This window comes from Echinops telfairi, unplaced genomic scaffold (assembly GCF_000313985.2).
Source record: "Echinops telfairi isolate 266 unplaced genomic scaffold, ASM31398v2 ScPeMD7_19;HRSCAF=73, whole genome shotgun sequence".
In the NCBI taxonomy this organism is placed as follows: Eukaryota; Metazoa; Chordata; class Mammalia; order Afrosoricida; family Tenrecidae; genus Echinops; species Echinops telfairi.
The window spans coordinates 1,388,567-1,403,436 of record NW_022103916.1 but is presented as its reverse complement, the minus strand read 5'-3'; the positions used below and the strand labels follow the sequence as shown (position 1 = coordinate 1,403,436).

The 14,870-nt window shown below is 43.0% G+C and overlaps 1 protein-coding gene and 1 non-coding gene across 2 annotated transcripts in view; one reads left to right on the top strand and one right to left on the bottom strand.

The window, feature by feature from the left end:
* SMC1A (structural maintenance of chromosomes 1A) overlaps positions 1-14,870 on the bottom strand; it is an 80,517-nt gene that overhangs the window by 38,322 nt on the left and 27,325 nt on the right. Inside the window, exons 4-15 of the mRNA XM_004713127.4 lie at positions 11,637-11,840; positions 11,315-11,553; positions 9,872-10,130; positions 9,649-9,789; positions 9,483-9,565; positions 9,107-9,314; positions 5,205-5,390; positions 4,933-5,112; positions 4,704-4,850; positions 4,470-4,607; positions 2,867-2,983; positions 2,664-2,770 (exon numbers count right to left, since the gene is read on the bottom strand). Of these exons, the coding sequence (XP_004713184.1) occupies positions 2,664-2,770; positions 2,867-2,983; positions 4,470-4,607; positions 4,704-4,850; positions 4,933-5,112; positions 5,205-5,390; positions 9,107-9,314; positions 9,483-9,565; positions 9,649-9,789; positions 9,872-10,130; positions 11,315-11,553; positions 11,637-11,840 (2,009 nt within the window). The remainder of the gene's footprint in view (positions 1-2,663; positions 2,771-2,866; positions 2,984-4,469; positions 4,608-4,703; positions 4,851-4,932; positions 5,113-5,204; positions 5,391-9,106; positions 9,315-9,482; positions 9,566-9,648; positions 9,790-9,871; positions 10,131-11,314; positions 11,554-11,636; positions 11,841-14,870) is intronic.
* On the top strand, positions 10,520-10,653 carry LOC115869016. Its single transcript, XR_004045937.1, has one exon. It is a non-coding gene; the product is annotated as a small nucleolar RNA SNORA70 (small nucleolar RNA).

Here is a 14,870-nt window from a genome sequence, read left to right as displayed (position 1 = left end):
AAAAAAAAATCATTTTATTGGGGGCTCTTATAGATCTTATAACAAACCATCCATCCATTGTGTTAAGGATGTTGCCATCATCATTTTCAAAACATTGTCTTTCTACTTGGGCCCTTGCTATCAGCTCCTCTTTTTTCCCTCCCTCCCTGGCCCTCCCACCCTCGTGGACCCTTGATAAACTATAAATTATGATTTTTCATATCTTTTTTTAAAAGGCAATACTTTATTTATGTCTTTATGGTCTACTTTGAGAAGATAGCTCTTCCTCAGTCGTATTTTGACTGCCTTTTGACCTTAGGGTCTCATCTTCGGGCCCTTCAATTAGCCCCACATGTGATTATCGGCCAGGTTGGCACAATTAACTAACTCAGCAATTTACGTACAAATGCGCTTGTTACAATTGATGTATGGATTGTTATAAGAGTGGTGAAAGCCCCCAATAAAATTATTTATTAAATTAAAAAAACATCTCTGTATTGAGAGCTGAATGAAGGTTGAACATGATAGTGGGTCAGGAGGAAAGTAAAAGGAAATAGAGGAAAGAACAAGGAGGCAAAAGACATTTATAGAGATATAAACAGGCATGTACATATGTAAATATATTCATGTACAACACTAGGGATATAGGTCTATGTACATATACTGATAGGTTAAGTATTAAGGTAGCAGACGGACATTGGGCCTCCACTCAAGTACTCCCTCAATACAAGAACACTTTGCTCTAATAACCTGGCATTCTGTAATACTCACCTTCCCGACACGATTGCTGAAGACAAAAATGGGTGCATAAGCTAATATGGCGAAGAAAGCTGATGGTGCCTGGCTATCAAAAGACATAATGTCTGGGATCTTAAGGGTTTGAAGTTAACCAAGCGGCCATCTAGCAGGGAAGCAACAAAACCCACATGGAAGAAGCACACCAACCCATGTGATCACAAGGTGTCGATGAGATCGGTTATCAGGCATCAGAAGACCCAAAACAGCCATTCTGATGCGAATGAGAGGGGTCGGTATGGAGACTCAAAGCCCATCTGTAGACAAATGGACATCCCCTCACAGAAGGGTCACAAGAAAGGGACGAAAGTATAGCACTGACAAAACACACGACATTCCACTGGTTCTTTAATGCTCCACCCCCCTAACCCCCAACCCCCCACTATCATGACCCCAGGTCTATCTTACAAATCTGACCTGACCAGGGCATGTACACTGGTACAGATAAGAGCTCTCGACACACAGACTCCAGGACAGATAGACCCCTCAGGACCAATAAGGAGAGTAACAATACCATGAGGGTAGGGGGAAAGTGGGGGGAGAAAGGGGGAACCAATTGTAATGATCGACATACAACTGTCCACCTGTCTAGGGTGATGAATAACAGAAACATTGGTGAAGGGAGGCAGCAGATAGTGTAAAACAGTGGTTCTCAACCTTCCTAATGCCACAATCCTTTAATATAGTCCCTGATATTGTGGTGACCCCTAACCATAAAATTATTTTCGTTGCTACTTCATAACTGTAATTTTGCTACTGTTATGAATCGGGCAACCCCTGTGAAAGGGTCATTCGACCCCCAAAGGGGTCGTGACCCACCGGTTGAGAATCGCTGGTATAAAATATCAAAATAATAATTTATAAATTATCAAGGGTTCATGAGGGTGGGAGAATGGGGGGGAGAGGAAAAAGAGGAGTTGACACCAAGGGTTCAAGTAGAAAGAAAATGTTTTAGAAATGATGATGGCAACATTATGTACAAATGAGCTCGACACAATTGATGTATGGATTGTGATAAGAGCTGTATAAGTTTCCAATAAAATGATTTATTAAATTTTTTTATCTCTGTATTTTGTTATCTACCTCAATAACATCAATCACACTGTTCTGAAATTGTTGACTTACTAGTCTCCCCCAGTATTCTATAACCTTTCTGAAGACAGGAATAGTCTCTAATTCAATTCTTTATTCCTTGAAACTGGCTGAGGGACAGAAGAGAAATGATTTTTTTACTGTATTGGTAAAGGGCTAGATGAACGATTTACTGTGTAAGGCATAGGGTCCAGAGAGTGACCTCTTTGAGAGTAGAGGCTGTGTCATGTTTCATCTCTTTCTACCTTTCCCCAGCCCTGTCAATACCTACCGCAGGACAACCTGGCACAAAGTAGGTACTCAAGGTTTGTTGAATGAATGAATAAACTAAAACTGGGAAGAATGAAGAAACTGCTTTGCTCTTGCTATTTTTCAAACAAGGTCTTTCCACCCCAGCATTTTTCGTCAGGATACTAACAATAATAACAGCTAACAATTATTGTTCTTTAGTATGTGCTAAGTATTATGCCAAATACTTTATAACGATTATTTCATCTGATCCTTGCAACAATGCCATGTTACAGATACATTATCCTATTTTACAGATATAGAAACCGACGCTTAAAGATGACAAGGCTAATGAGTTGTGGAGGTCAAGATTTTAACACAGGTACTACTGGGACGCTTGTGTACTACCACAATGCCTTCCTGGGATCTCTGTTATTTAAAGCCTACTTCCATTAAACTCCCACAGAGCCAGGCCCAGCTTTATGATGACATCTGACTTTACAAGGGTATCAAGCTAGAGAGAGGTTCAAAGCATCTTTGTCTTCTCTTCTACCCATATTTCCACCTACCGCTTCTTGGCAATCTCATTCTGTCGCTTCACTTTCTCTTCCTCAAACTCCCGGATGTTACGCACACCAATCTCCCGACAAAACTCTTCAAATACTTCATCTTCTACCTGAAAGGAGAAGCGAGAGGATAGAGGCCTTTTTGGTCAGGGTCCTGCTTCCAGGTCCAGTCCTACCTGATGCCCATGGCTTACCCAACTACCAACCTGATTCATCTTCTCTTTCAAGTCTTTCATTTCTCTTTCTCGACTCTGGATGATCCTTTTGATATCATTGATGCGAGGCCCAAAGTTGGCTAGTTCACTCTCCAGCTTGGACTTTTCCTGCGAGAAATGGAGTTGAAAAGGAAAATATATACCAAGTTCCTTGGAGGAAAAGGACTGCCCTGGTCTCATAAGTAAGGAAGAGAATCGGAATTTAGCACTGCTGCCCTAGTAAATCAGCCATCATCTCTCACTGGAACAATCACCTAACTTCCTCCCTGGCCTCGAGTTTGGTTAGATCTAATCCACAGAGCTGAGAACACAGTGAATACCCTTACAGTTTCACAATCCCTTATCTATAACCCTGGGGTGAGATGTTTTAAAATTCAGACTTTCAAATTTTAGCAAAGGGTAAAACAATAGATATGATATAATACCTCCAGATTGGTCTTGGGAAGCACTCCCATAATCATTAAGTGGATTAAGCTAACAAATAGCTTCACATCTATTCAGTTTAGATTTTTGCCCATTTACACACAAACCACAAAAACCACTTTTGTTCTGAGAGCTTTCTGAACATTGAATGTTGGACAAGGGATTATTGACCTATATTTAATGAGCTAAGGAGCCCTGGTGCAGTGGTTAAGCACTCAGCTGCCAACTGAAAGGATGGCTACTATTCAAACCCACCAGCTGTTCTGTGAGAGAAAGACATGACAGTCTGCTTCTGTAAAGATTTATAGCCTTGGACAGGGCAAGATATGACAAAATACCCATTTATAAACTATCAAGGGCTCATGCGGGAGGGGGGAGCGGGGAGGGACGGGAAAAATGAGGACCTAATGTCGGGGGTTTAAATGGAGAGAAAATGTTTTGAGAAACGATGTACAAATGCGCTTTACACAATTGATGTGTGTATGGATTGGGATAACAGTTGTATGAGCCCCTAATAAAATGTTAAAAAAGAAAAAAATAAAGTCCACACGGCCTGCCAAAGATCAAAAAAAAAAAAAAAAAAAGATTTATAGCCTTGGAAACTCTGGGCAGTTCTAGTGCCTTGAGTAGAAATCAACTCAACATCAGTATCTTTGACTTTTGGTAGCTGTTCTATGAGTAGACAGTTGATAATGTTTATGCCAACCCCAACAATACTCTTACCTATTTCCCTTGCCTATTTTGTTTTTCTCCAAAATACTATCTTCTGATATATGATGTCATTTATTTAATTTCCTTCCATGTAAATATAGACGCTATGAGAGTTAAGATTTTTTTGTCTACTGTATTCACTGTGATATCCCTCATACATACAATAGTCCCCTCATCTAATTGGATTTAAATGCCTGTAATTCACTTCCAGAAGAAACACTAGTATTTGGGGTATAATGCTAATAATAGCACCTAATATTTACTGAAAAATTACTGTGTCAGAAACCAGTCTAAACACTGTATATGTTTGACAACAGTCCAGTGAAGCAGGTATTCTAATGCAATACACATGACACAGTTCGCTGGAGCAGACTAGAAGAGAGGAAGGAGTAGGAAAAGTTCTCCACTCGTGAGGGAACGAGGATGACCTTGGAAGATAGGGATGGGAACCAGACTGCACCTGTAGATTCAGGGCTAGATGTCTTGTCTTGGTCTGTTCTAGGTCACTCTGTGAGTACTTGAGCCGCATCTGTAGTCCATGAGCCTGAGACTGCACCTGACGCAGTTCGGCCTCTTTCCGCTTTGCTTTCATCTGCTCCTGATGGGAACACAAAAGAAGAGATGAGCTGTAAGCAGTAGGCAAACCTGGGCTTAGAAACCTCCACTCATAGAGAGAGCACTGACTATGGCTTACTTTCAGCTCCTCTGTCAATCGCTCCTTCTTCTCTTTCAACTTGTCTACTGCTTTCTCATCCCAGCGTCTTGCCTTGGCCTTCAGGTCACTGGCCCCACCAGATATTACTCCAGACTTCTGGAACAGGGTCCCATCTAATGCCACTGTCTACATACAATATAGAGAAGAGAAAAGAGTTGAGTTGACATACTGAGTCTATCCAACTCCTGTCTAGCAAGGGAATCCATACCTTGTGGCGCTGGTGGCCTCCAAACGCAATGCGGCGGGCATCCTCCACATTGTCACAGACAAGGGCATTACCACAAGCATACTGCAAGGCCTTTTTAATGTGAGGTGGCTCATAGCGGATCACATCAATCACTAGCTTGGCCCCCTTGAGTTCCCTGAGTTTCTCATCTGTAGGTTTCACCTGTGATAAGAAGTTCAGTAAGTGACAGAATATAGAAAGATTAAAGGAAGGGCCCTCTCACACTCCCCTGACTCCATCTCCACAAGCATTACCTCCAGGTAGTCAAGAGGCAAGAAGGTCTCGGGCTCTCCACGCTGCTCCTTAATATACTGAATGCAGTCCCGGCCTGTCTTCTCTGAGTCCACAATAATGGCATCCATATTCTTGCCCAAAACCTTGGTGACAGCAATCTGATACTTCTTTTGTGTAGGCTGACAGAGGTCAATGAGGCGGCCATACTGAATAAAGTAAGAAGGGGAAATTGAGGCATGAGGCTTTTAGAAGCTGATTCAGAAATGACAACTCCGTAAGAGATACTGGCTATATAATCTGTACCAAAATCGCAATGGATGAAAAGCCTGCTAGAGCTCTTCTCCCGCTCTCAGTTTCTCTGCCAGCCCGAGCGTGGTGTTGCTCCGATTTCACCACGTCGTCTCTTAAGACTTTCAGGATCAAGAGATTCCTGGCCAAGAAACAGAAGCAGAATGGCCCCATTCCCCAGTGGACTCGAATGGAAATCAGTAATAAAATCAGGTACAACTCCAAGAGAAGACATTGGAGAAGAACCAAGCTGGGTCTGTAAGGAGCCCCCTGAGGGATGGCACACATGACCACATTTTCCCAGTCTCAAGTCATGTTGTGTTGCATTAAGACTTTTGTCCCCATCTGATCACTTGAACTTCTGTTGACAAATCTGGTTTATTCCTTGGTTTTTTGCTTCCTCGTCAAGTCTAACAATAAATAATGTAAAGGCTGTTGGTTTGGAAAAAAAAAAAAGAAAGAAAAGCCTGCTAGAGCTCCAAAGGATAAACAACTGAAAATGGTCTACAGTTATGTCTAAATCCAAAATCATCTTTCCAAATCTTTTCCCATGTTATAGACCACTGCCACCCCAGTAACTATATTAGACATCTTAAAAACCTTCTATCAAATTCTCACAAAATATATCTTTTATCATTTCACTACTCTCACCTCTACAAACCAACTATGGTTCCCTAAGGACTATCATCAGATTAAGAGCAGGGACTGAGAATAATTTATCCTAAATTACCTATACAGGCTGATCAATAAATATTCTTTGGAATCAAGTTGAAATGAAGCCAGGAATAGAATTATAGCAACCAAAGGATAATATTCAGGGAACCTGCAATCTCCAGAGTTGGAAAGCTCAAAAAGTCTGATGAAATCTAGGATGTCCCTAGAGCCTTATTTTACTCTACATTCTCCCTCGCAGTAAAAATCACAGCCTCCAATAAACCTGCCTCTGAGTCCTAAAACATCCATGAAAGGTAATAGTTTATCAGCAAAAGCTCCCATTTACCAAACACTTACACTACCTTCAGACTTTCTACATACAAGGTTAAGTCAAAAAGTACTGCTACAAAATGATTGAACCCTTTATTAAACAAAAATATTACAATGCAAAGTCCTTGCTACCCTCAAAGAATAAGCAGGTGCATTGTCATAATGTGGGGGGGGGGAACCCTGACACACAACTTTCCTGGCCTTTGCTTCACTAAAAGTTTTTTTTTTCAATTACCATAGAACTTCAAAATTAAAAAAATAATAAAATAAGAACTTCAAAATAAGCCCTCATGATCATCCTGTGTCCTCTGAGACAAATCTATCACATATCCTTTTTCAAAAAATGAAGTAAGATATACCATATATAAAAACCAGTTAATAACAATATATAATTGATCACGGATTCACAAGAGTCGGGGAAGGAGAGTAAAAAAAATGAGCTTATACCAAGGGCTCGAGTAGAAAATGTTTTGGAAATAATGATGGCAACATACATACAAATATGCTTGATACAATCGATGTATGGAATGTTATAAGAACTGTAAGAGCCCCCAATAAAATGATTTTTTAAAAATAAAAATAAAATAAACACCAGTTCAAGATGAAACAATCGCCTAAATATTAAAAAACAAAACAGTAAGGCATCAAAGAATAGAGACGGAGTTAGGAGCTGTAACTTATGGTATTAAGAGACTATCAAACCTAAGTAAGAAAAACACAAGAGGTAAATAAGCGGCCATCTAGCTCAGAAGCAACAAAGCCCACATGGAAGAAGCACACCAGCCTGTGCAATCACAAGGTGTCAAAGGGATCAGGTATAAGGCATCATCAGAACAAAAAAATGTTACCATAGTGAATGATGGGGGGAGTGCGGAGTGGAGACCCAAAGCCCATTTGTAGGTCACTGGAGATCCCCTTGCAGAGGGGTATCGGGGAGGAGACGAGCCAGACAGGGTGCGATGTAGCAACGATGAAAAATACAACTTTCCTCTAGTTCCTAAATGCTTCCTCCCCCTACAACCCCCACTATCATGATCTGAATTCTACCTTGCAAGTCTGGCTAGACCAGAGGATGGACACTGGTAGAGATAGGAACTGGAAACACAGGGAATCCAGGGCGGATGATCCGTTCACAACCAGTGGTGTGAGTGGCGATACTGGGAGGGTAGAGGGAGAGTGGGTTGGAAAGAGGGAACCAATTACAAGGAACTATATGTGACCTCCTCCCTGGGGGACGGACAACCGAAAAGTGGGTGAAGGGAGATGTCGGACAGGGCAAGATATGACAAAACAATAATTTATAAATTATAAAGGGCTCATGAGGGAGGGGGGAGCAGGGAGGGAGGGGGAAAATGAGGACCTGATGCCGGGGGCTTAAGTGGAGAGCAAATGTTTTGAGAATGACGAGAGCAATGAATGTACAAATGTGCTTTACACAATTGATGTATGTATGGATCGTGATAAGAGTCGTATGAGCCCCTAATAAAACGATTAAAAAAAAGAACATAAAAAAAGAAAAGCACAAGAAACAGAGACTAAACTAAATAACTGGGATCTTTTAAAACTTAAATACCTATGTGTATCAAAAGACTTCTTCAAGAGTAAGAAAACCTACATATTGGGGAAAATATTTGGCAATGACACATCCTCCAAGGGACTATTTTCAAAATTGTATGGGAAATTCTTGACACCTTAACCAAAAATCTCTTAACAATCCAATTAAAAACAGACACTTCACTAAAGAAGACATTTAGGCAGTAAACAAATGAAGATATGGCAGCAATCATTAGCCATTAGAGAGATGCATCAAAACAATGAAATTATCATTTCACCACAACAATACCAAAGTTCAGTTAAACAGGAAAAACCAATGGTAAGGAGAGTTGGGAAATATCATCCATTGCTATAAAATGGTGCAACCACTGTGGGAAACAAAATTTCCTCTGAGATCACTTGTGCTAGAAAACCACCACCAAGTCGATGAGGACACTCAAGCGATTCTACAAAAAGGCATCCATGGTGCAGTATTGGGGCCTCCTACCAGTAGCCATGTGAGTGATCTTGGAAGTCTTCAAGCCAGAATCAAACTTAAAGATGATTACAACCTCGTGAAAAGCCCTGAGCCAGAATCAAAGAGCTCTGTCAGTCTCAGACTGCTGGCCTTCAGAAACGATGAGATAATAAATGCTTGTTATTTACACGACTTAAAAAAAGAAAAAAAGAAAATGGCCTGGCTGATACATGCCAATAGAGAACATATAGAAGACTCCATACACAGTACTCTCTGAATATAAAGGTCCCACACCTACTTCCTGGGAGAATAATCCTGGCCCTGTGGTCCCTTGACCCCTCTTCCTTTCAAAGTCTTTTGCAACTCCTATGGAGAAGTAGGCACAGCAAGACAAATCTTTAGGAAGACAAAACTGATGTGAGGAAAAGAACATGTGCTTTAGAATTTAAACAAAATGGGTTTTAAATGAAGCTCTTCCACTTGCAAATTGTGTTGCTTTGAGTTAAGTAATTTAATCTTTCTCACCCTCCATGTAAAAAATGGGTTAGCAACCCTACCCTCACAGGATTGTTCAGCAAAATATTTAACAGTAATTGTAAGCACATGTGCTCAGCAAATGAGTTCCCTTTCAATTCTTACCACAGAGCCAGGGTAAAGGCGCTTGATGCTTTCCATAATCTCTGCCTTTCGCTGTTGGCGGCTACTCTCCTGGCGGTCAATGCGGGCATCCCCTAGCTGTTCCATCACCTGGTTTAGCTCCTTATTGATCTCATCAATTCGTCGTTTGGCCATTTCCACTTCCTCTGTCAGTTCCCCTTCTAGCTTCTTTTGCTCCTCTAGGGATTGCCTACAAAGAATGGAAACAACAGAGGTTACCCTGACTGGTCAGAAGTTGTTCTTGGCTAGGAGAGACTCTGGTATGGTCTGGGAGAGACAGGTATGGTCAAAAGAATAAGCTTGGGAAAAACAGAGAATAAAGCTTGGAAATGTGGGGGAAGGTGACAGAGTCACATACTTGCTTGTAGTAATGTATTCCTCTAGTTTCTCAATCCGCTTCTGATTCTCTTCAATCTCTCGAAGCTTTTGCTTGATTTTGGCCTGAAAGAGAGAGACATCTACTCTATCACCAGGGACTGAGCAAGTTAACTCCCCTCGAATGTCATTCCTAATCTTATACCCACCTCTGTCTCAACTTTTTTCCGTTCTTCCAGATCTAGTCGGTCCTGATCAGCTTTCTGATCTCGATTGAACTTCTCCAGCTCCTGGGCCAGGGTAGCTGCTCTCTTGCTGGCTTCCTCTTTCAACCGATGGTACTTCTTCACCTGTGTTAAGGACAAGGAAGGATGAACAAGCCAGTCCTTATCAGCTAGCAATCTACTCCCTATAGCCTGTCTCATGGCTTACCTGGTTCTCTTCCAAGGTCAAATCTCTGCCCTGACTCTGACTCTCCTCTTCCATCCGTTCTTCAAATTCTTGCCGGGCTTTCTCTACTGACAGCATCTCCTTCTCTAGCTCATCCATGTCACCTTTACGCTTCTTGTAGTGCTTTTGAGCATTCTGCAGAGACTTTTTGGCTGCTTCCAGCTTCTTGATTTTATGAGAGGTATTTTCCTTGGCTTTGATGTACTGAGGCCGCTTCTGATTCAACTCTGAGTCCTTCTCCCTTTTGTCCGAGAAGAAAACCAGTCAGTACTTTAGTAAAAGGAAGGGTACCTAGGCTTTTTACTCATACAAAGCAAGCCCAAGCTACCTGCCAGCCTCAGGAAATTGCCTAAAAGACCAAGTAAGTGCCTGATGTCCCAAAGATACTCACAACGGGGCAGTCTGATCATTTCCTGGACCCTCAACCCTTGACAGGTTAGGCCCTTCATTACCAATTTCCAATATCTGTGCTAACTTACTTGTCCCTGTCTAATCTAAATCTTTTCAAATCCTGATCCTTTAAATTTTCCAACTCTTCTAGGAAGGTCTGCCTGGCCATTCCATTGGCCGGGTCTCCTCTACCCTGGCTCTCATTCAGCAAGGTCACAACCTCTTTCAAACTCTCCCTCTTTGCAGCCAATTCAGCAGACCATCCTCCTCCTTGTGGGGGCCAAAGTGCAATAGCTGCAAACAGCAAGGTTCCTTGGTAGTGTATGCAGCATGTTGCTATGTATGGGCTGCCCTAAGGGACCTTGGAGACTACCTTTGCTGCTTTTCAATGGCTCTGGCCTGGCTAATTTCTGTTCTCCCTAAGCTAGGCTCCAAGCTGGGATGCAAGGAGCTTTTGGGAAATCCCAAGGCAGAGTGGCTAAGCCCACATTGGCCAGGTCATCATGTCCATTCACACCAAGCTTCAAAACAAGGGGCATGTGATTGAGGCCTTACGCAGTGCCAACTTCAAGTTCCCTTGGTGCCAGAAGATCCACATCTCCAAGAAGTGGGGCTTCACCCAGTTTAATGTGGATAAGTTAGAGGACATGGTGGCTGAGAAGCGCCTTATCCCAGATAGCTATGGAGTCAAACACATCCCTAATCATGGCCCCTTGGACAAGTGGCGGGCCCTGCATTCATGAAGGCCTTAGTAGCTCTGTGCCCTGCCTCACCTGTGCCCACCAAATAAAAACTGAACTTCCTGACTCAAAAAAAAAAAAGTCTCCTCCTGAGTACCTATCTTACCAAGTCTGTGTACATAATTACTACCTAACAAAAATGCAAAGCAAGAAGTATCCCCAGTTCTGGGCAAGGCAAGTCAAAGGAAAGATAAAGAAACTAGTATGGGCACTGGACTCAAGTCTCAGAAGAGTCCTAGGGCATAGCATAGCCTCTTGGTTCCTCGCAAATTACAGGCTCAAGCCTACTTCTTACTTGATCTCCTTCTCAATCTGCTGCTGCTCCCGCATCATTTTGCCCAGTTCCTTCTTCTTCTCCTTCAGCTCATCTTCTACCTTGTCCATACGTTTCTTGTCCTTCTCGATTTCCTTATTCTTAGAGGCCAGTTCTTTGTTGAGCTTCTCAATTTCTACTTCATTGTGGTAAAGCTTAAAGAGCTGCAGCTGGACCTGGGCTCGCACCACCTCATCCTTAAGGCGCTGGTAACGGTCGGCCTGTGCAAATAAGAGGCAGGGGTCCATAAGTAAGCTGGTTCCATCCTGGCCCATCAGAGCCCAGAAGTAGCCTGGCCACTTACCTCTTCCTTTTCCTGTTTGGCCTCCTTCCGTTCTGCTGCAATATTTTTCTTACGATGGTAATTAAACTGAGTATCCTCTTCAGCTTTCACCATTTCCTTCTTTCGCTTGTCATACTCCTGGGCCAATTCTCCAGAGCGACTGATCTCTTCAAATAGAGCTGTCCTCTCTTTAGGGTTCTTCATGGCAATAGACTCCACAGCACCCTAGTAAAGATCAAAACACAGCCATCTAAGACTATAGCCAGTTGTTCCTTGTCATAGCCTGGCTAATGAAGTGGGCAAGAACCTATTATGTTTCCCATGCTTGGGAGTTCAGGTTTAATCCTGTGGCTAATATTGCACAAATCACAATGACTTTAGTATGCATCATAGTGACTTGGAGAGCATGGTAAAACACAAAGTGCTGTGCATCTTTAAAAATTAACCTAAAAGATACAGGCAGTCGGGTGGGGGACAGACTAAACCCAAGGATGTGCATGTCATTCCAACACAAAGATGGGGAAAGGGGGTGGGGAGAGGAAGATGGCGGCACTGGGAGAGAAGGGCACTAATCCACCCTAGGGAAAGGTATTGTTTCTGTCTCCACAGAAATGGAAGTGTGAGTGCAGACCCCACCGCAGGACACCAAACCTTGAGGACAACCTAACCACATGGAGCAACTCATGAACAAGGAGGTCTACAGGGCTGGCCCCAATCAGAGGCAAACTGATCCCCTCCCTAGATGTATGTGCTACAGAGGACAACACTAAACTTACAGGTTGGGGAGAGGGACTGGCCTGCCATGCCCATACAGAAGCAAACCAAGAAGAAAAGAGAGAGTGAGGGACTAGACCCCACACTGGCACTAGATGATGTCCCTGCACAGAGCTGCTAAAGCAAAGAGAGGACCATAGGGCCAACAACAGCTCGAGACATGATGACCCCTCGCTGGAGCATACCACAACAGAGGACAATACTGGGGACACACGGTGGGGAGTAGTCCAGTCTGACGTCCCTACACTGGGGCGAACTAAAAAGAGAACATAATAGATCAGCAATGGGAGCAAAGCAAAACCACAAAGCCCCTGAGGAGCCCCCAAAATAGAATTCAGGCTAAGAGGGGCAATTCCCAGAACTCTGCAGGGCTGGTGGGGAAAGCCATAAAAGTCAGCAGACAGATCTGGAATTATGTATGCTTTTTCCTTTGTTTTGGGGTTTTTTGCCCCTTTTTATTCAATCTTTTGTTTCTTTTTTGTTTTGTCTCTGTTATTTTGGTTTTGCCTCCATTATTGTTGTTCTGCCTATAAGATAGGCCTGGGAAGCAAGCCTGAGGAGAATGCAACAGGACCAATGGTTCCGGAGGAACTTAGGGGAAGGAGGCAGCAGGGGAAAGGAGTAGTGAGCAAACAAAGCCATAGACTGGGGAACAACTAGGGAATGAAAATCAACAATGAGGAGGATGTAGAAACCCCAGTGGTGTTGGACCAACAGCAATCAAGCTGAGAGGAATTGCTAAGAGGCAGAAGAAGCACGACCATGATGTTGGGGCAGGAGGAAGGTAAAAGGAAACGGAGGAAATATCAAGGAAACAAAGCTATGGATAGAGGTATAAATATCTATGTGCACTTTTGTGAACATATTAATTCATAAAAATAGAGGTGTTAGCATATGTACATAAATTTATATGGCAATACATTGAGGAAGTGGATGGACTTTGGGCCTCTGTTCAAGCCCTTTAAAACACAAGAACTCTTTGTTCTAACAATCTGGCATTCTGTGAGGCCCACCCTACCGAGAGGATCACTGAAGACAAAATGGGTGCATAAGCAAATGTGCTAAAGAAAGCTGATGGTGCCCAGCTATCAAAAGATACAGCATCTGGGGTCTTAAAGGCTTGAAGTTAAACAAGCAGCCATCTGGCAGAGAAGCACCAAGCCCACATGGAGGAAGCACACCAGCCTGTGCGATCATGGGGTGTCAACAGAATCAGTTAACAGGCATCATTGAAGACCCAAAACAACAACAACTAAAAAACATGTTGAGAACAATGGAGGTCAGAGCAGAGACCCAAAGCCTCTGCTTGTAGACAATCCCCTCACAGAAGGATCACAAGGAAGGGATGAGTCAACCAGGGCGCAGGATAGCACCAATGAAACACACAATATTACTCGGGTTCTTTGAGGCTTCTTCACTCTCACTATCATGACCTCTGTCCTGTCTTTCAGTTCTGGCTAGACTGGAGCATGTACACTGATACAGATAAGAGCGAACGACCCATGGAATCCAGGTCAGATAAACTCCTCAGGAAGAGAAATGGGAGTATTGATACCAGGAAGGTGGGAAGGGGAAACGGAGTGCTATGATTTACATACAATACCATCACCACCCCCACCCACCCCAAGAAGGGGATCAGCAACAGAAAGGTGGGTGAAGGGAGACAGTGATTGGTATTTAAGATATGAAAATAATTATAATTTTCAAGGGGGTCACAAAGGTGGGAGTGGAGGAAGGGAGGAAAAAAAAGAGGAGCTGATACCCAAGGTTCAAATAGAAAGTAAATGTTTAGAAAATGATGATGGCAACATATGTACAATTATGCTACATAAAATTGATGTATGGATTGTTGTAAGAGCTGTAAGAGCCCCCAATAAAATGATCTTTAAAAAAATTAACCTAATAGACCAAATGGTCAACAATTACATTAAAATAAAGACGAACATATACGGAGAACATTCCTGGGGTGAAGACCAGGTAATATGACAGAGACCAGACCAAATCCAGGGATACATTTTGAAGCCAACTAAAAAGAAGGAGAGCGGAAGGAAGAAAAAAAAGGAATGGGTAGCAGGGGCACAGGGCACAGGTTAGCCCACATAAGGGGAGGGTATTGTTTATATCCCCACAGGAAAAGAGGGACGAGATTAACACCCCGTGCACCAAAATGTGAATACAATATGCCGGCATGGAGTAAGGAACCAGTGGAGACATCTGAGGGGTCGGCCCCAATCCCAAATACGAAAACACCCGCCCCTCCCCCTCCAGAAAAATTTATTTCAGAGGACAGCACTGAAGCTGCAGCTCAGGGAGAGGGACATGTCTGCTCAGAGCACAAGGGAGCAAATGAAGAGGGACGAAGAGAATGGAGCACATCCTGGCCCACCAATCTTTGACAACGATATTCCCACTTAAAGCAGCCAATCCACAGAGAAGACCATATGGCCAGCCCCACGATGAGACATGGACATCCCTCACTGA